The sequence below is a fragment of the Coffea arabica genome, chromosome 2c (genome assembly GCF_036785885.1).
Source record: "Coffea arabica cultivar ET-39 chromosome 2c, Coffea Arabica ET-39 HiFi, whole genome shotgun sequence".
NCBI lineage: Eukaryota > Viridiplantae > Streptophyta > Magnoliopsida > Gentianales > Rubiaceae > Coffea > Coffea arabica.
In genome coordinates this window covers 6,192,192-6,212,655 of record NC_092312.1, presented here as the reverse complement: position 1 = coordinate 6,212,655, position 20,464 = coordinate 6,192,192, and the positions used below count along the sequence as shown (strand labels likewise).

The 20,464-nt window shown below is 37.8% G+C and overlaps 3 protein-coding genes across 9 annotated transcripts; 1 reads left to right on the top strand and 2 right to left on the bottom strand.

The window, feature by feature from the left end:
- Positions 1 to 542: 542 nt before the first annotated feature.
- LOC113725442 (uncharacterized) lies at positions 543 to 5,723 on the top strand. 6 transcript variants are annotated; one of them, XR_011838848.1, is made up of 6 exons: positions 544 to 3,276; positions 3,965 to 4,166; positions 4,271 to 4,467; positions 4,546 to 4,862; positions 4,961 to 5,042; positions 5,140 to 5,723. XR_011838848.1 is itself a non-coding variant. In XM_027248593.2 (5 exons), exons 2-5 carry the CDS (start codon positions 1,482 to 1,484, stop codon positions 4,605 to 4,607), a joined length of 2,256 nt encoding a protein of 751 aa, XP_027104394.1. In that variant the 5' UTR covers positions 543 to 1,265; positions 1,480 to 1,481; the 3' UTR covers positions 4,608 to 5,723. The 6 variants fall into 6 exon arrangements, 3 of the variants coding, with proteins under 3 accessions (XP_027104394.1, XP_027104393.1, XP_071930005.1); XM_027248593.2 differs by having other exon boundaries at positions 543 to 1,265; positions 1,480 to 3,276; positions 4,546 to 5,723; XR_003457339.2 differs by having other exon boundaries at positions 4,961 to 5,723.
- Positions 5,724 to 5,946: 223 nt separating this feature from the next.
- Positions 5,947 to 8,533, bottom strand: LOC113725443 (L-type lectin-domain containing receptor kinase S.4-like). The gene has a single exon (XM_027248594.2). It carries the CDS (start codon positions 8,249 to 8,251, stop codon positions 6,182 to 6,184), a length of 2,070 nt encoding a protein of 689 aa, XP_027104395.1. The 5' UTR covers positions 8,252 to 8,533; the 3' UTR covers positions 5,947 to 6,181.
- Positions 8,534 to 16,794: 8,261 nt separating this feature from the next.
- On the bottom strand, positions 16,795 to 19,899 carry LOC113725440 (ribulose bisphosphate carboxylase/oxygenase activase, chloroplastic). 2 transcript variants are annotated; one of them, XM_027248588.2, is made up of 7 exons: positions 19,740 to 19,899; positions 18,835 to 19,154; positions 18,636 to 18,741; positions 18,212 to 18,297; positions 17,605 to 18,077; positions 17,185 to 17,505; positions 16,795 to 17,064 (listed from the first exon to the last, which is right to left on the bottom strand). In XM_027248588.2, the coding sequence occupies exons 1-6, from the start codon at positions 19,782 to 19,784 to the stop codon at positions 17,219 to 17,221; spliced, it is 1,317 nt and encodes a 438-aa protein (XP_027104389.1). In that variant the 5' UTR covers positions 19,785 to 19,899; the 3' UTR covers positions 16,795 to 17,064; positions 17,185 to 17,218. The 2 variants fall into 2 exon arrangements, with proteins under 2 accessions (XP_027104389.1, XP_027104388.1); XM_027248587.2 differs by having other exon boundaries at positions 17,224 to 17,505.
- Positions 19,900 to 20,464: the final 565 nt, after the last annotated feature.

Sequence of the window (20,464 nt, the reverse complement as noted above, 5' to 3'; positions counted from 1 at the left end):
TGAGCTGTTCTCAAATGCCTTCATGTTTTTAAATGAGAAAGTACTTATAATAGTATTCAAGATCAATAATGGATTGTACCGTCCGATATTCAACGAATCAATCATTTTTCACACTTTTGTCATCCCTAATCAATACTACTTTATAGCTAATGGGATTTTTCTCCCTTCTCCTTTATAGCTGTGGCCATAGTTCGCTGTGAAGGAAAGTAGGAACTTGGGGCTAGTTTCGATGTTTCATGATCAAGATCTGTACTTTAGAAATAGCTTGAGAAAAACAGTTGTGATCTTGAGAGAAGTAGTACTCGTAACACTTTCAGTTTAACAGGGGATCAAGCAAAATGCCAATAGTTGAAGATTGATACCTGACCTGAGGCAGGGGGATCTTCTTAGTTGCACCTAAGATGCTTAATTTCATGCAACAAGATGGCACGATGTAATTTGTCATGGATGCATAAACATGGCTCTTAATCTCGTATCTCCCAGAGGGTTTTTGTGCTAAAAAGGATGAAACAAGTTTAAAACAGAAAAAAAGTAACCAACATGAGTTTGTATGGTGGCCAAGAGATTATGAGGATTACATTAGTTTCCAGCATAAAACATGTCATGGAAACAGCACAAGTGCATACTCTTTTGTATGCTCATTTGCATACAACTAAGTTACAGACTAGTAGCAATTTCTCCGGAAGCCAAGAAATTAGAGTTACACACCAGAATTTCCGGGATACTTGCCTAAATTTCAAGGCGATGGTACACGATAATGTATACTATTATTAAGAGGAAGTCCTGCAAAATTTCCGGTTCGGAGAATAATAATAGTAGTGGTAACTTTGCCTAAAAATTTGAGCGCAAAAGGGCAATGGGTTAAACAGAAGAATCGCCGGTTCAGTAGTCGAAGTCTGCGGTCTGCGGCCGGATCCAGCTGGCGTCATCAGCGTTTCCGGCTCCTCGGCAGTGGGCAACCAAGTCCTCCGGTCTACACTCCACAGACCGGCCCCACCCAACAATGGCCTTGACCGGTTCTGCACCCATCCAACGGGCCAACGCCCGCATAAAACAAAAAACCCCGACTCCTCATTAAATCCCCTCACGGGCCTGACCGCTGCCCCCAAACCGGTCCATCCGGTCATCCAATCCAATCGACTCTTCACCCACCTATATATTCCTTGTTTCCCAACTCAAACCCTTCCCACCCTTCCCCGACTCGGTCTTTGTCACGAGAAGGATTAATTGTACTACTACTAAATACGAAATCCGACCGAACCCAAGTAAGTTATGTAATCCCTTTTCCTCTTCTTCATAAAAAATTTGATTATATATTATTTGTACCTTAGCAGAATTAATATTGTTGTACCTTTGGGGATGTTCTTGAAAAGGGGAGCATGTACATTTGTGGAGTGATAGATATTTAATGAAGTACAAAGGGTCCTAGTGATTGTTGTGTTATTATGTTTTTGGATGAAAATTAAAACATGGCTTCAGATATGGAACTGGTACCTGTGACATCACAAAAACATGATCCTGCATGGAAGCACTGTCAAATGTATAAGAATGGTGAAAGGGTTCAGCTCAAGTGTGTGTATTGTGGGAAGATTTTTAAGGGTGGTGGAATCCATAGGATTAAGGAACATCTAGCTGGGCAAAAGGGTAATGCCTCTAGTTGTTTGAGAGTTCTGCCTGATGTTCGCCTTCTAATGCAAGAGAGCTTGAATGGGGTTGTTATGAAAAAGAGGAAAAAGCAAAAACTTGCTGAAGAAATAACCAATTATAATGTGGATAATGCTAGTGAAGTTGATGCTTTGACTATTAATAATTGCGGTCTAAACACTGAAGTTAACTTGCTTCCTGTCCCAGATACGCTTGAACAGGACTCGAATTTTTTTGTGGGTAGGGAGGAAGGAGGAGGAGGAAATAAAGCAAGTGGTAGGAAGAAGAAGGGGAGAGTTAGAAAACCATCTAGTTCTGTCAATCCTAATGCAATTGTTGCTTGTAGTAATGCAGCTATAGCTACGAAAAAGGTGAATAATCATGTCCATATGGCAATAGGGCGGTTTTTGTTTGACGTAGGGGTACCTTTAGATGCTGTGAATTCAGTTTATTTCCAACCCATGATTGAGGCGATTGCTTCTCAAAGTGATGGCGTTGTTGGACCATCTTACCATGATCTTCGGAGCTGGATCTTGAAGAATGCAGTTCAAGAAGTTAGAAATGATATTGACCAATACACAGGTTCTTGGGGAAAGACAGGATGTTCTGTATTGGTAGATGAATGGGTTTCAGAAAAAGGTAAAACTTTTGTAAGTTTCTTGGTAAATAGCTCCGAAGGGACAATGTTTTTCAGGTCTGCAGATATAACCAACTTGATAAACTCTGAGGATTCTCTGTTTGAATTGCTTAAGGAGGTGGTAGAAGAAGTTGGTGTGAGAAATGTGATGCAAGTAATTACTAATAGTGACGAGCGATATCTTGCTGCTGCTAGAAGACTGACTGATTCTTATCCCTCTGTATTCTGGACTCCTTGTGCTGCTCACTGCATAAGTTTGATGCTTGAGGACATCAGCAGGCTTGAGTGGGTAAAATCAGTACTTGACCAAGCCAGAACAATATCAAGATTCATGTATAATCATAATGTTGTTCTGAACATGATGAGACGGTACACTTTTGGAGTTGATTTAGTTGATCTGGGAATCACTCGCTCTGCAACACATTTTACGACGTTGAAGCGAATGGTTAACATAAGACACAATTTGCAATCCATGGTCGCTTCAGAGGAGTGGATGGAGAGCCCATACTCAAAGAAACCAGAGGCATTTGCTGTGCTAGATTATATTGGTAATCAATCATTTTGGTCCACTTGTGCCTTACTTACTCGATTAGTTGATCCACTTTTGAGACTTCTGAGGATAGTTGGAAGCGACAAGAGGCCTGCCATGGGATATGTTTATGCTGGAGTATATCGAGCCAAAGAAACAATTAAGAAAGAACTCACTGATAAGAAGGAATATTCCACGTATTGGGATATTATAGATCATAGATGGGAACAACTTCAGCGTCATCCTCTTCATGCTGCTGGTTTCTACCTAAATCCTAACTTCTTTTACAGTACCGAAGGTGATGTACATCTTCATATCCGTTCACTGGTATATGACTGCATTGAGAAGTTGGTTCCAGACCCAAAATTTCAAGATAAAGTTGTGAAAGAGATAGGTTCTTATCACAATGGTGCTGGAGATTTTGGACGAAAGATGGCTGTTAGAGCTAGAGATACTTTACTTCCAGGTCCGTCTTTATTAAGATCAAATAGCAGCTTCCGTGTCCTGTTATGCTATGTCTTCTGCTGCTGCTACTTCTTAGTTATTTATTTTTTTTTCCTTTTCCAATGTCAGGCTTGTAGTGAATCCTTGATTCTCACATGTCAATCCATCCATTCAATTTTCTGTATTGTTATACTTGATCGTTTTTTGTTTGGGTGTTCAGATTCCCTACTCCCTGTCATCAATTGCTATTTTCGTCTTGTGTCAAAGTCATATGACTGTATTTACCTCAATTCATCTTTGTTCCAGGACACTTTAATATTTAACGTGTGGATACGGTAGTCACAAAGTTTGACAAGGATGGAATATAGTCATATGACTTGGTAGTTAGTATTCAAACATTATTGACTCTAATGGGAAATTATGTTAGTTTTATTTCTATCTTGTGTAGCTTCATTTTCTGGGGCAGGTGGAGAGGTGGATGAGACTTAAAGGATTTTTGTGTCGTTAATGTCCCTCTTAGTTGTTTGTCTGATATATCTTGTTGGTGTGTATTTTCATCCATGCACTGTACAGAAATGCTAGTTAACTCATGATATCCTTGTATAAAAACGTGCTTTTATTTGGTTTTCATGTCCACAATCAGTTGATCTTTCATTCATTCTTTTTTTTTTTTTGGTTCACTTTTTGACTTTTGAATTTGATGGTTGTAGCTGAGTGGTGGTCAACTTATGGTGGGGGTTGCCCAAATCTGGCACGTTTAGCCATCCGCATTCTGAGTCAAACTTGCAGTTTGATCTACTTCAAGCGAAATGAAATCCCTTATGAGCAGATGCATGATACCAGAAACTGCTTAGAGCGACAGAGGCTTAATGACCTTGTCTTCGTCCAAAAGAACTTGTGGTTGAAGCAAATGTAAGTAGAAGAATGAACTTATTCTCTATTAATTGGTATTGAAGGAACTAAAGAATGAGTTAGACAAACTGAATGGAGCAATGGCCTTTCATTGATTATTTTAGGGTTCAAAGGAACAAAGAACAGGATTCAGTTGACCCAATATCGTATGAGCATATTTCCATTCTTGAGGACTGGGTGACGGGGAAACCGTTATGCTCAGAAGACTTGGAAAGCTCAGATTGGATGATAGTTGATCCACCTTTAGGCAACACAATGCTTTTAGGAACACCAATTGATGATTATGAAGCCCTGGGTACAGGTAATTGATGGCTACCGTACCAATACTAGCTAGAAACTTGTCTCTTGGACATTTCTGACATGATTTGCTGGCACGCAGGCTTCGATGATTATGAAATTTTTGAGGGGGTTAAAGACAGTGAAGAAGAAAATGGAGGATAACACTGCAGGGTATTAGTATGCGAAGGTCTTCTCACTTTTTGCATGATGGAAAAAGAATGAACGCAAGTGGTGCCAACTAATATACTTTTGACCAAATAAAGGTGTGGAAAAATTGGATTTGATGCACCTAAGGAAGTGGAGCATCATCTCTTCCCCTCCCCCTAAAGCCGCCCATTCCTCGACATATAATTGTTTTTGAGTAGAAAGCTTCCTAAAGCCTGTATCCTCTGGGGATGATGCTCGTCGAAAATAGAGGTTGATATCATGCTTATGGTGGCTTTAAATATTTTCTTAATGAGTATCATTTTATGTGATTTCATGATTTTTTCCGAGCGCACTTTTGCTCTGTGCAGGAGTGTTGAGTCAGGATGTGGTTGGACTTTCACTAAAAGTGTAAATTGGCTTAATGCCTCTGTACTTTGAAGCAGCAAGATAGTAATCCTCTTTCCTGTTTAAGACTCTCTTCATTGGCCTTGGGATAAATTGGATTGCGTTGAATCGTGATGGAGCCAGTAAGCCAACTTTTCTGCAGGAACACAATGGAAATTTTCTTCTGGGGCTTGCCATGCATCTTGGTCCTTAATCTGATATGATTGATGGCTGCTGATTTACGAGCCTTGCCGGCGGCGCTCATGTTAGCAGCAAAACACAAATTCACGGACTTGATCATTGGATCTTGATTCTCCAGTAAATGTGAATAATCTTGGCAGGCCTCCGTCGGCAAGTCTTGCAGCAACGCTGACGGGTTCTCGCGAGCATCATGATTTGGACCTCTCGCTCAGTATGCATGCATGCCAATAAAACGCGATATTGCAGCAAATATTCTCTCCAGGCTCTACGCATGCAGCTTAGTAGAGCTTTCTTTTCATGAAGTTTGTGTAGTTCTTGATCAGCTACCTATTTGTCGTCTGCTCTCTTTATGCGACGGTAAAATCAAACTTCAAAATCGATTTCTGATGGCGTGCAAATTAGTTTTGCTCAAGTAATGAAGTTTATTATCTTTAGGAAAAAAGATCCTCTTTTTAGTTAAAGCTTTGTGAGACATAATAAATTTCCCAGGTTGCTTGTACAATAATGTAATTATCTTTGCAGCCTTTGGTGCTGGTTCCTCTTCTCCTTTTACGGCTGGAACTGCAAAGTCAGAATCAAAGTAGAGTATGTAATGCGTCCGTCACTCGAATCAAATATCTTGACGAAAAGCTGATTCAGTAATTGATCGCTTGGTTTTCATGACACCACCATCCACTGTATGAAGATCGTAATGATTGACAGTCCACATTAGAAATCCGTACTCCATTCTTCTGAAGGCTTAGACTAATGGTACCGTTGGCCTGAAAAAAGCATGCAAAACATTTGGAACTTTCATATCAACATAAATTGTCAGCAACACACACAAATCTACAATGATCTGAGATGGAATGTCCATAAGGTCATGCATTCCTCTAATAATTTCATACCTAAAACTAGATGCTACTGCTAATTAGTGGCCCTTGGTAAACAGAAACCTCTAAGCAATGAAAACAAGAAGAAATCTCAAAGCAGCTAAGATGAGAATCGGTCTTCCCATCCTGGAATCACCGCTTCCCTTTCCAGCCAGTAACGGAGAGCGGTGATATTGAACCAGCTTCAAGATCATCCTTGTCGGCGTAGTCAGCCGACGACCATGCGCTTACCTTGTCAAATGAGGATGTTGGATACGAATGCACAAAGTCCTCAAACTCGCCACCATGACCACCACCTTTCTTCGCATTATACTCATTAGGTGCCGCAGCAAAATCCGGCAGTACCACCTCACCTTCCAAGTGTCTCACCACTTGCCTCAAGCTAGGCCTCCTTTCTGAGGAATTACTGGAACACATTAATCCAAGTTTAAGCACCACCACTGCCTCTACCTCATCATAAAGACCTCCTAACCTGGGGTCGACTGCCTCGAGCATCGCACCTTTCTTCCACCTATCCCACACCCAATCCACCAAAACCAACTCCTCAGGCAATGCTTTTGGCTCTATTGGCCTTCTTCCGCATACAACTTCCAATAAGAATGCACCAAAGGCAAACACATCAGAGCTTGTGGTAGGCTTACCAGTCTTCGTAAGCTCAGGGGCTAAATAACCCAATGTTCCCACAACTCTTGTTGTGCTTGGATTTGAACCATGCTCATACAACTTAGCAAGTCCAAAGTCCCCAAGCCTGCCATTCATCTCAGAGTCCAACAAAACATTTCCTGCCTTGATGTCTCTATGAATCACAGTTTGTTCCCATCCTTCATGTAGATAGAGGAGCCCAGAAGCGACACCTTTGATGATCTTGAACCTCTGTTCCCATGTTAAAATCATCTCAGGTTCATCAAAGAGGTACTTATCCAAGCTCCCATTGGGCATGAAGTCATATACAAGTAACAAATCACCTCTCCTCCGACACCACCCCAGTAACTGAACCAAGTTTCTGTGCCTAAGTCGGCCAATGCTGGCAATCTCTGATATGAATTCACGCAAACCCTGCTTCGATTCATGGTTTATTCTCTTAACTGCAACTTGGATATTGGAGTTAGGCAAAGTTCCTTTATAAACCCGGCCAAATCCGCCAAACCCCAATAGCTCTTTGTCTCTGAAACCTCTGGTTGCTTGTTTGAGCTCTTTATAGGGGAATCGGTGTGGGCCTACCGAATGTTCCCAGTCCTCAATCACATCCATATTTTTGATCCTCCTGACTATGTACAGAGACAACAGAACAGCAAATCCCATGAATGCAACAGCTGATATAGATGTCCCTAAAATCAATTTCACATGGCTCTTTTGGGGTAAAGGAAGTTTAGGAAGCGAAGGTAGATCTAAGGACTGAGCTTGCCCATTGATCTTGAAACTCCAACCAAAGACACAGTGAGAGGCAGCAAGCAAACCAGTTGAAGCAGAAAAGCCTACATACATGTAATCCTCAAAAATTGGGGATAAATCCACATCAAGCGAGAGAATGGAGCTATTGGGTTTGGATGAGGAAAGTGACAGAGTAACATTGAGCTGATTTTTGCTGGAATCATAATCAATCCAGGCTTGAATTATACTCCCAGACTTGAGATTCAGGTCTAATATTGTTGAATTGCCATCAGCGAAATAGCCAGCTGGTACTGAGGCATTTGAGATCACACTATTGATATCTATGCCAACATGGTTATCATTTATGTCTTTAAATTCTAAATCTTGAACTGTATCGAACTCAACAGCAAGGAAATGATTGGAAGAGTTGCCATTATCATTTGAATTCACCAAGCCCAAATACTGACGGGAAAAAGCCCCTTTGAACTCTTTGGTCGGCGAGATGGCAAAGGCCATTCCATGGCCACCAAGATTTACAGAATTAAACTGGGGAACAATTGAAAACGCAAAAGCGGTTGAAAAGGAGAAAACTTTACCAGTTGTAGAGTTCTTGAACAAAATAGCATTTGATTGGAAGGCATGGCCAAGTAATTTTTCTGTGTCATTTGTGAGCTTGACTATACCACTATCTTCAATCTCAGCAGCACCATTGAGAGTTACATTGGTGCCCGCGTCCTTAAAACCAGCATGCAAGAACTCAACAGACTGAGAAAGAAGTAAGCTTGGAAGAAAAATCAGGACCAAGAAAGAAAGAAATAATTTTTTTGCCATCACACAACATGTACTAGGCTAAGATTCGAGTTGGTTTCTGGATCAACTTGGGACTCAGTTATCAATAATATTCCCAGGTAGGTGATTTGTGGGGATTATTGGGATTATGTGCTACATGGCTGTAATTTATTACTTGTTCTTTTTTTTTTTGGGGGGGCGTTTGGTGCAAAGCAGAGAGGAAGAAGAGAAGAAACAGGAGGTGGAGAATGGGGTGGCATTGTGTTGTGGACTGGAGTTGTACGAAAAGTGGAAAAATAGAGGGTCCCATCTTTGTTTGTTGGCTGTAATTTTCACACGCCACATTTAAGGTTGGGTTGAAATCGAGTTGAGCTACGCATCATCTTACCACCCAAAATATTGGACCCTTGGTCCAACGGGTAGAGAACTGAGAAAGTGTTCCGCCCTTGTCCATCTTCTTGTTCTCAAGAAGATAGTCACTGTTGCCGACCAAAAATGGAATATGCATCTTACTACCCTTTCCTTTCAAAAAAATTAGTGCATTATACTTCTTGTTTTTAAAAAATTCAGAGAATGCAATGCAATAGTGCGGTTAACAGGGGAAAAATAAAAGCATCTCACTGCCCCATCCTTTCAAAATTTTTGTGGCATTTCAGGATTCTAACATTTTAAGAGTAACAACTTAATTATGATTTTAGTATTTTTACTTTGACGTCTTGCTTTCTAAAATTTAAGTGTTAAATTTAAATCCAAAACGAGTAGAGCTGTTAAGTCAATCGAGTAGCTCGAAAGCTCGTTAGAGTTCGGCTCGTTAAGGCTCAAGCTCGACTCGTTAATTTTGGTTAACGAGTCGAGCTCGAACTCGAAACATGCTCGTTTAGTTAACGAACCGAGCTTACTCGGCTCGTTTGATACTCGAGTAGCTCGTTAAAACTCGTTAATGAAGGGCATATTTGTCATTTTAGAAATCAAAATTATAAAAATTAAAAATTATAGGTTTTTATTAAGGTTAATTTGCACGAGCTCGTGAAACTCGACTGGTTTGTTAGCTCGAACTCGTGAAACTCGACTCGTTTGTGATAAACGAGTCAAGTTCGAGCTCGAGCTCGTGAAACTCGACTGGTTTGTTAGCTCAAGCTCGTGAAACTCGACTCGTTTATGATAAACGAGTCAAGTTCGAGCTCGAGCTCGAATTCGAGTCACATGTACATTTAACGAGTCGAGTTCGAACACATTTTAAAGCTCGTTTTCCTAACGAGCTCGAGTCGAGCTCAGCTCGAATTAAACTCGAGTCGAGCTCGACAGCCAAATACTCGGCTCGATTAACAGCTCTAAAAACGAGACAAAATAAAGATAAAAATGATATCGAAAAAAGAGATTAAAAATAATTTTATTTTTTTATAAAATAATGCAATAAACATTCCGAGACATCTCAAAATGGAAGTGCATGATATTTTTAACGAGACCAACCAAGACCAGCCTACGTACCTTTTTAAGAAGAAGATTAGATTGGAGTTGAAATGAGTTAGTGACGGCCCTGCCCAAGTCAGACCGACACAGCTTCCTTCAATTCAACACATGGAGTGTCCTGGAGTGCAAGGACATGGTTTCATGAAAGAGGGGGCAGCTGATTTTGATCAATAGATGCTTGACTGTTTCTGCTACATTCTATCACACCCAACCCTCCTTTCAAAATTTGTGGACCTTCTCGGGGTTGGCTGCTGCTCCCCTGAAATAAGTTGTTACTATTACAATTTCGAGAGTTCCGGTGCAAGGACTATTGTTCCAGTCGTGATATGGCTGACTCCTTAAAGACATCAAATAACGATCAACTATAAAAGTCGTCTTAATCAAAATTTTTTGTCCTCTATAATAGGGAGATTGGTGGATTGTTTTAACATTTAATTTGTTAAATAACCGGAAGTCGGCTCTCCATTTTTTGACCGCTCGATTTGAGGGTTCATTTATTTTCTTCCTTGAAAGCAAAAAAGCGCTTGCATCGTAAACACATTTTTCAATTTACTTTTTATATTTTCAATCACTTTTTTATCTCGCATACATCACATCACAAAAAAGTACTACAGTAATTATTCTAAATAATAAAATATTTCAAATAATACACTGTCCAAACAAACCTGACGTTTTTTCTCCTGGGTTTTTCATGTTCAACCAAAATAGAAAAGCTTGGAGTAATTTTGCGTGACTTGAGTCATCAAGTCGTCATGTGGAGGGTTCCTTAGACAGCCAAACTCTGGCGTTGAAATAAAAGTGCAGAGCACATAAAATTTCTTCGTTTTGCTTTCAAAAGAATATGATTACCAATCGCTATTGGGGTTAGATAAACAAACTATCAGCTTTTCCTTGACTTTCTAGTCGGAAAATAAGCTTTGTTATTGTGTATTATAACTATACTTTAGCAAGTTGTTTGTCCTCTGTTCTTTTCAACTACTCAGTCTCGAATTGCATAAAATACTATATATAAGCTTTGTTTGGAAATTGCAATGTTTTCCGTGAACACATTTTTCAATCACTTTTTTATTTCACACATATCAAATCGTTCTAATAATTTTTCTACAAAAAAAAAAAATACAATCCAAACAAAATAAAGTTCTGTTTGTTTTTCTTTATTATATCTGTAATTCCGTTGTGCTTTTGATTCTTGGCGACTTTTTTGCATTGCATACTTTCTCCAGTTTTGATTTTGAAGGTGCCTACTGCCTAGTCAAAGAATGAATGCGCACGGAATTTTTTGCATCGCCATCCTCACCAAGCATGGTGCCATTTAACTAGACGATGGGTTTTCATGATATTCTTTTTCAAGATTCAAATTTATGTGGAATCTTAAAATGATAACATATTTTGAATAAGTAGATTTGGAAAATCATTTACAGTTATTGCAATTATGTTACATGGTGGGTTGAAGATCTTTTCTTTTTCCCGAATGATTATGCCATGGATCTTTTCAGAATTTGTAAAAAGTTACTTAGATTTTCTGCCTACAACAACAAGGTTATAAATATTTTTTTTCCCCAAATCTCATCTGGCTGGCAAGCGGGCTCCTTCGAAGTTGGTTAAGGGTGTGTTTGGATTGTATTTTCCATCATTTTTCATGAAAAAATTACTGTAACGATTTGATAAATGTGAGGAAAAAAGGTGATAGGGAAATGTGATCACGGAAAACGACAATATTTTTCGACGGAAACAAGCAATCCAAACACACCCTAAAGTTTCCCGCTTAACTTTAAGTCCTCCATCCAATGAATAATGATCCGCCACTGTCTCTATTAGTACCTACTTAATTAGTATAGAATTGATAGGAGGTTATTTTTATTTGCCCCCTTTAGTTATACCTAAATTCCCACATTAGTTCATAAATTTAAAAATAGAACACTTTAGTTCCTAAATTATAAAATTTATTCCACTTAGGTAATGTCATTAAGAAATTGAGGCAGATTTTATGCCTCAGTGAATATATTTTATGAATTAAACTAGAATAAATTTCATACTTTAGGGACCATAGTGGATAAGTTCTATATTTTAGGAAGCAAAGCGTGACAAATCTTATAGTTTAAGAAATTAAGACTTTGTTTGGAAAGTCATTTTTTCTAAAAAAAAATTTTACTTTTTTCGTGCACTTATTTTTTATTTTACATATATTAAGTTGCTACAATATATATATATTTTTTTCGAAGTGTTTCTTTTCAAGTTTAGGAATAAAAGTAAGAATTCGAATGTAGTAAATGATAGTGCTAAGAACGAAAGTAAGAGTTCGAATACACTAATTCATAGTGCTAATATAAATGATGACCTCGTCAGTCAAAAAGTTGAATTGACTACCCAATTTCAACACAACTTTCTTAAGCTGACTACAAAAAGTTCACAACCACCAGCCCTTTCTCCTATTGGTCGCTGCCAAAAACTTGCTAGGACAAAGGTTCAACTCTGGGCTCCTATCAAATTGTTATCGTATATGATTTTTATTTTTTATACAGAAGTGTTCGAATCAATTCTTACGGGATATACGATTATTTTTAGTGATTTTTTTCTATAAAATTTTTAATTTTATCAGATTAGATTAAAGAAATGCTATCGTTATTATATAATATCCACACAACTTGCTTTGCATTTTTTTTGAAATTAAAATAAAACCAATTGTAACTTTTTCCCTTTGCTTTGCACTTCTTTTGAAATTAAAATAAAACCAATTATAAAACAGCGCTACAAAGTATCAACCGGTTAACTATTGGATCGGATTCTGCCATTGTTTTCCAATTTCAAACGATAATTCGAAAACCAGAAGAGAGTTATTATCCAAAATTTTTTGAAATAATGGTATAGCCATCCTGTATGTAGCTTTTTATCTATCCCCTAACCTTCTTCCTCCCTTTTGATGAGTAAATGAAAACACGTCCATAAAAACCATTTTTTGTGTAATTATATAGTATATTATTCGGCTTGAGCAACAGCTTCAGTTTTATCCGCAATTTCACTTCTGTGCTCGACCAAAAACAAAAGTCTCAGTCCATTGAAGTGCGCGCATTTGACGTCTTCAGCTTTGCGGTTGCCGGATGCTGATGAGATGAACATTAATGCTTGCTTTGGATAAACAAAACTTCTTTACTTTGGCCGACTTTCTTGGCATTTCAAAGGCAGAAGTTAGATATGCTATATCATTTACACAGGTTTAAATATTGTAATGTTGTTCATAACCAGTTTGAATTTCTTTTCGACCATTCTTTCTCAAATTGTAGAATAAAAAATAACAGGAACTATCGTATTCAAGGTTGGGAAAAAGCCCAAATTGTGTTAAAATCTAATTTGGAAAGAATCTTGACGCTTGACACGTGTTTCGTCGTGAAGGCAAAACAATGTGAGAGGCTTTTTGTTTCTTGAGTTAGCCGACATGATAGAGTTGGCGTTATATATTTCTACCAATTAAGGTTTAAACCTCTTTTGGAACATCTATCCGCCACACAAGATTTGTCTAGTGTGTTTTATCCCTCCGTGTGATTGACGGATTATTATATGAAACTGGATTTATCCTGTGCACACTCTTAGATAGCGATTATGAGTTCCCTTATTAAAAAAAAAAAAGTGAGAAGCTTTTTTATTATTTCTAGGGACAATATCAGAAACCTCTCTTGAGATTTCTCTTAATGTCACTTAGCACCTTGAGATTTTAGAAATATCACACAATTGTAAAAAGACTATATTAACCTTCACTTGACACATAATTCATAATATATCAAATAAATAGAGCTCAAAAATTAAAAAAAAAAAAAAAGAAAGTCATTTTCTTCTTTTTTTTTTCCTTTTTCTCATCATTTTCTCCAACTCATATTTTTTGGATTACTATGCAATATTTTATTTGTAAATTATAACAAATTAAAATTTGTTTATTTTTTACTTTTTATGATTGTGATAAAGTGGGGTATGACTTATTTGCTTATTTTGAGTTGATTTTTATAATGATTGGTACAGTTTAATGGTTTGAATAAGGGTTGAGAAGTTATTAGAAAAAAAATATAAATTCATAGGAATCGATTTTGAACATATAAAATTAAATTGATGCAACTAATTTCTTTTCAAATTTCTTTTTTTATTTTTCAAATTTATATTTTTATGAGGTATAGTATTGTAATGTGATAGTACTACGAGAGATTGTTTTTGAGGTGATGGTTTTCTTGAAGTGAACAATGTGATTTAGGAATATTTTTATTTAGCAAGTGAAAGGGTAGTTCAAGGTTTTTAAAAATTTTGTTACACAAATAACAAAAGTAAAGAAAGTAAGTGATATTTTTGAAACCTTATAGGTGCCAAGTGATATTAAGAGAAACCTTTCTGATATTACCCTTATTTCTAAGGTTAAGTTTCGTGCGTTGAGCAAAGTTAGAAAGGAACAATGGATAAGTGCTAACTTAAACAGGCAACGTGCAAGGTACTAAGCTGGAAATTTTTTGGACTAGGCAGTTTGAATAAGACATGCAGAACCCAGGAATCTGGACACAGATAACACCTGCACGACAACTTTGAGTTTGCCTAACCATTTACCAAATTGTTTTCACTATAAACATCGTGTTCAGGAAGCATTAATTCCCCAGCTGCATGCGCTGCGCCATGCTCGACCGGTCACATTTTTCTCTACATTGATTGATTTTAAACCTTCCCATTGTGCTTTTGATCCAAACAATCAACAAATATCATCGCGCATGCAAGATGAAGTTTAATTTGCTTCCCCCTCCAATTTTGCAATTCCACTGTGCTTTTGATTCTTGCTACTTTTCTGCGTTGCATACTTTCTCTAGTTTTATCCACGATTTCAAGGTGCCTAATCAAAGAATGCTCATTGTTTTCTTGCATCCACATCAATATTCTCCCTAATCTTAAATCTTACTCTCAATTTGAGGCCTTTCTAAGTTCGGTCTGCTTTTGCCAAATATAGGAAAATTTCTCTGAGTGATCTACCCAGTTTTTGCTCTGCCTGGCTAAAGCTGCAAAAAACTGGACACTGCACTTTGGGAATGACCCCACTGGCCTGAAAGATAAAGGAATAATAGAAACGTGTTAACCAATCGCTGATATTTAATAAAATGGGTACATTACACTTATCTCGCCTTTGATTTTATGTAAAAGTTAGGGGTCTTCCGGTCTTCATTGGATGGCTAGCAAATTTTATGGCTACACATGGAATTAAGTGTCATCAAATTTTCACAATTGTAATCTTTTTTTTTTTTTTTTGGGAAAAAATCTGCTTATGTCATTATGAGGGCATTTTGGAGACATTGAAGTACATTTATGACAAATTTGGTTAATTTCTCTCCATTAGTTGAAAGTAGGGGAGGTTCATCCCCAAGAAAACTAAGGAATACAAAGTCATGGCTTTGGATGTTCAACCATGAGAGGTTCATAAAATTCCATAGTTATGTAATGAAAGTAATAATTTTATTTTTGAACTTTACATTTTCAATTAATGAAAACAATATACAGCTTTTTTTTCTCTCTTTCTTTTAATCTTTTATTTTATTATCTTTTCATGGGAAAATAATGAAATATTATTGAACACATTATGATATTTCTTTCCTTCTTACTAAAAATATTGCCCCAAAATATGCACGGGTCTAATAGACTATATTAGTTCCTAAATTAATTTTAGATTGAATTTTGATACAATTTGCTCACTATTAGTTTGATTGATAACCTTAACTTTATGTTGATTGTTACAATATTTTGTTCAGTATTCTTACCTAACTCTATTCTTGTTTAGAATTTGGTTCATTTTAAGTTTCACGTACATATACTATATCCTTTTTTCATTCTCAAACTATATTTGAATAGTTAATCAAAAAATACTCTATCTACTTAAATAAACATTTGGACTTTCAAAATTGATGTTGCGATATTAATTGTGTTGCTAAATGCAAAATAAAGAAACTATTAGTAATATATAACCAAACCAAATAACAAGGGAAAAAAATGTGATCAAAAAATATTTAAAAAAAAGAAAATTATGAGATGCTTGAAATTAAAAGATTGATTGAGAATTGCAATAGTTAAGAAAGTAAAAAAAAAAAAAAAAAGGAAAAGAGAATAAGCATGTGAAAAAATAAAGATAGATTTGATTGTTGTCAAAAAGCAAAATACTATAAAGTTTTGAAAGTTGCTATAGTTAAGGAAGTAAAAAAGAAAAAAAGGATAAGTGCATGAAAAAATAAAAATAGAATTGATTGTTACCAAAAATAAAATACTCAAAAAGCTACTCAAATAAAACATTAAATTTGGCACGTAGCGAAAAGATAGGGAACTGAGATCGAATTTTAGAAAGAGTTCAAATTATTCAATTTTAGTAATTATAATATCTAATCAGACCAAATAATAAGAATAGAAAAGGTGATTGGTAAAGAATAAAAAAAAATTGAGATACTACTATGAAGTGACTGACAAAAAAGTTTAGAAAGGCATAATTAATACAAACGCATATAAAATAAAAAAAAAAGTAAATGATTGATTAAAAGTTCCTATAGTTACAGAAGTGAAAAAAGAGAAGAGTATAATTGGGTGAAAAATCAAACATAGAATTGATTGCTACCAAAACTAAAGTACTTAATAATGGTTCGAATAGAAAATTAAATTTGGCCACATGACAAAACGATGAAGTATTCATTTGACAGAAGGTTAGAGTAGCCAGCTCATCAAAATATCAAAATAGTAATTGAAATTTTCGAACTTACATTCGGAGCACCGGTTTTGAACTCTTTCTCCGCATCCTTCAAAAAAAACACTACCTTCTCCGCGAGATATTCTCTGACGGATCAATTTTAATCTTAAATTTACTCTGTCCCTCTTCATCATTATTCACAAGCAGCGAAAACAAAATGCTGAAGAACGCAATACATGAGTGGAGACGAACTTTCTTGCTTAATAAATCAGACACAAACATTAGATTAAGTCTTGACTGGGAACCGGGGAGAAAGGTCTGGTTGCAGTTCTTGCAGATTTAACATGAACGAAACCTCCTCATTAAGCTTCCCCCCCCAAAAAAAAAAAAAGTCTTGAATAAGAGAGAGAGAAATACACAAAAATCCGAATTCGAGGATGAGACGAGTGTATAACATACTTTGACACAAAATTACAGGACGGTAATCCATAAAGAAACAGAGGCGACAACGATTTATTTTTGACTCCTTTGCGCGCTTATAAATTACTCCTGCGTCGATTAATTGGTTGCTTCCCCCGAAAGGCCTAGAGAGTATATAAGCAGCTTCCATCATCACTCCTTGCAGTGGGATCAAAGTTGTTAGCATTAGGGTCAGTGCATCCTTCAGGAACTGGAACACCCACTTGCTGAGCTGCTTTGCCTGAGTAGAAGAAGGGGGAAACAAAAAACAGGAAACCAATGTTTAGGAGAGAAATTTCTCCTACTACGTTTTCCAATTGCACATGATCATCACCTTTTGCATAAAGAAAAAGAAGCAAACCTCCTATCAAGGCCTGTAGCTAGGATCAAGAAAGCTAACCGTAGAAACTTCCACTCTTAAGAGCATCCTCGTTGGCATCACCAAGAGCGGCCTCGTTCAAGTACTTGTCAGCCAATTGGACCCTCTTCACGTTCTCCTGCTCTTGGACGAGCATGTTGCCGTACTCGAGGAGTTTCTCCAAGGTCATGGCAGGCTTCTCGAACTGTGGAGGGCCTTCCCTTGAGTTCACGAGCTTTTTCCCAACTTTGTCCACTCCAACACCGGAAACCCACTTCCTCACTTCATCATCGTACACTCTTGCCCTCAATGCACCAAAGAAATCTGCACGACAGTCGTCCAATATCAGTTTTCAAACCGAAAATGAGATTAAGATGCCAGCCCTACCTAGTTTAATTAATGTATATCCAGTTCCCAACTCACCAATGGATTGACCAGGGAAAGTGTCGACAAGTTTGACAATATCTTCATGAGGAACATTGTCAGCTCGGAAAATACCGGTGCAGACACCAATACGATCGTCGCGGGTTGGTGCCCAGTAGAATTTCTCCATACGACCATCACGGATAAGGGGAGCATACAAGGTGGAGAAATCATTACCGGTGACAATGATGGGCACACGGGGGTTCTCTTCTTTGTTGTACATACCGGGGAGTTGGACACAGGTGGGGTTATCAGCAATGTTCATGAGGGTGGCGTTAACCATCTGGTTGTTAACAGTGTATTGTGTAGTTCCACCGAGACGACCAGCACCGGCATCAAGATCGTTGATGAAGAGACAGCACATTTTTCCCTTCCTGATAATGTCAGCTGCTTCCCTGTATCTTTGCCTGATAAGCTTGGCTGGCTCTCCTGCATTTCCGCTTTCCAGTTCTCCGGCACTCATCATGATAGGGCTGAAAAACCCAATCAATAATTAACCCCAGTAACTCAAGACTCGTGTTTTTGTACTCAACCTATGAACCGACCTCCACATTTTTCTTGTGGAGAACTTGAACTATGAAAACAAGAACAACTATATAAAACTCACTTGATTCCCATCTTGGCAAAGACGAGCTCACACTGGAAAGATTTTCCTTGACCTTTGCCTCCCCAGACACCCAGGATGAGGGGGACCTATTACACAATAAGGGGGAAACTATCAACTTTCCATGGCACGGCAATTACAGAGACTACTTAGGTGATGGATCTTGTTAAAAGATGGTTCAGTACTGAAGGAGGTATTTTAATAAAATCGATACTCACCAGTTAATTACGAATGTCCTTTGCGTACTAGTGTGGAGGTTAAAATTGTTTATTTAGAAAATATTTTATTTTTATTACACGTGGCTGCGTAAAGTAGTACAGTTCCACTTATCGGAGTCTGCGATAGTGCGATTAGCCATTACTATGATGAGTACGGGTTACATACATAATGCTTCACATTAATACTATATGATATCAAGTACATTTACCTTGATGCCAGGCAAGGACATGTAGTTCTTGGTTATGTGAACAACGAGCTTGTCCATGAAGGCAGGAGCGATGTACAAACCGTCCATGGTGTTGTCCAAATTGTATCTGCAGCAGGCAGCAGCTCAGCATGATTAGTGAGTTAATACTTTGAATTCCAATCTCATAGTAAGTGAGGATTAGTTTTAATAGTACTCTTACGTGCGAAGTCCCTGACTGAGGTATTCGTAAGAGCTGAGGACAGCATAGTGGGTTCCCGTTCCCGAGGGGGCTTGGAAGAGAGAATCAACCATACCCTTTCCTCTGGTGATGTCTTGTTGATCATCAGAGGTATCAGTGCCTAGGCCCTTCCATCTGTCCGTCTCGGTCTGCTTACCCTCGTCAATCTCAGTAGCCACGATTTTAAAGTTTCCCGGTGAAACCTTTGGGGCTGTGTAGGATGAGTTCACCTTCTTCAGGCTGCTGCCGAAGAAGGCTGAGCTAGGAACCGCAGCTCCAGCTCCAGAGCCATTCAGGTTGAGCTGTACGCATATCAACCAAATCCAAACCTTGTCAATCACTAGTAAAATACTACCAAAACCACGTATCAGTAGAAGGTTAAGCAGATCGAGAAACAAAAAGCAGCGTCACATGCGACTTCATTCCAATTGAGCTAGAACTCTAATCGATGGCTACTCTTGCTTCAACTAAAACCAGAACACTTCATCTTGATCCCATTTAAGTTGTTAACTTTTATCATCAATGGTTCCAATCCTGTCTTAGCACACAACTAGTCCTGAGACAAGTACGCTTGTTTAAATAGAAGTACATGCATGGAATCTGATCGTTGTCTTTCTTAAAATCAGTACCATCTTCAAGAGTAGATAGTTATACGAACTGGAGTGGATACTTTAACCCCCCAAAGTATTTTCCAGGACAAAAGGTATTCAAGTTAGACATGAGTATTACTCAGGCAAGTACTTAGAAGACTAATTAAGTTATATTATGTTAGAATAATCAAATTTCAAGCAATCAACCGGTATAAACACAGCGAACCATACATGTACTTAACTTGATGATTTTGAAATCCCAAAAGGTATTAGAGAGAAAAGGAAAAGATGAGGTACCGGGGCAAAGTTGACAGCTCCGATTGAGGAGACGGCGGCTGCCATTGTTATTTGTGATCCCACTGGCTGAGAAGGAGAGTGAGAGATGGAAGGTTTTGAAAGTGCAAAGTGAAGGGTGGGAGTGGAGGAGCCGGTGCTTATTAACGATATGACCAGCGAGGATATAGGAGAGAGGGGAACTTATAGGCGTAATTGAGTGTACAGAAATTGAAGTCCAAAGGATTGGCTTTCGAATTCTTAACCGCCACACACTCAAGATTGCCTTCTCCCCACGTGGCAAGCCTACGCTTCCTGTTGAAATCCTCCTTAGAATCTTGAGGTTAGCGCTTTAGCTTTGCTCCTCTCCACTTAAAATTTGGTAATTTGATTGCCACAAAGCTATCTCTTCAGTCATAGACATACATATACATATACATATATATATATATATATATATGTATATATATATATATATGTATATGTACGTCGCTTGTGCACCGAAGAATACTACTCGGAAGGAACAAAAGAAGAATTATTGGCTATTGATTCATGATCTTTTTCCCCTTTGTTATCCAGAAATATATATGTTTATATTCTCCCCTTTATTTTAGTGGCATATAGAGGGTGGTAACGGTACCATGTGCTAAAACTTGGTCAGGGCTAAATGGTACTTTTCAATTTCCTTTTTTTGTTTTATTTTTTATTCTTGCTCTGTCTTGATAATGTAATTTCCTGGTTAGAAATCG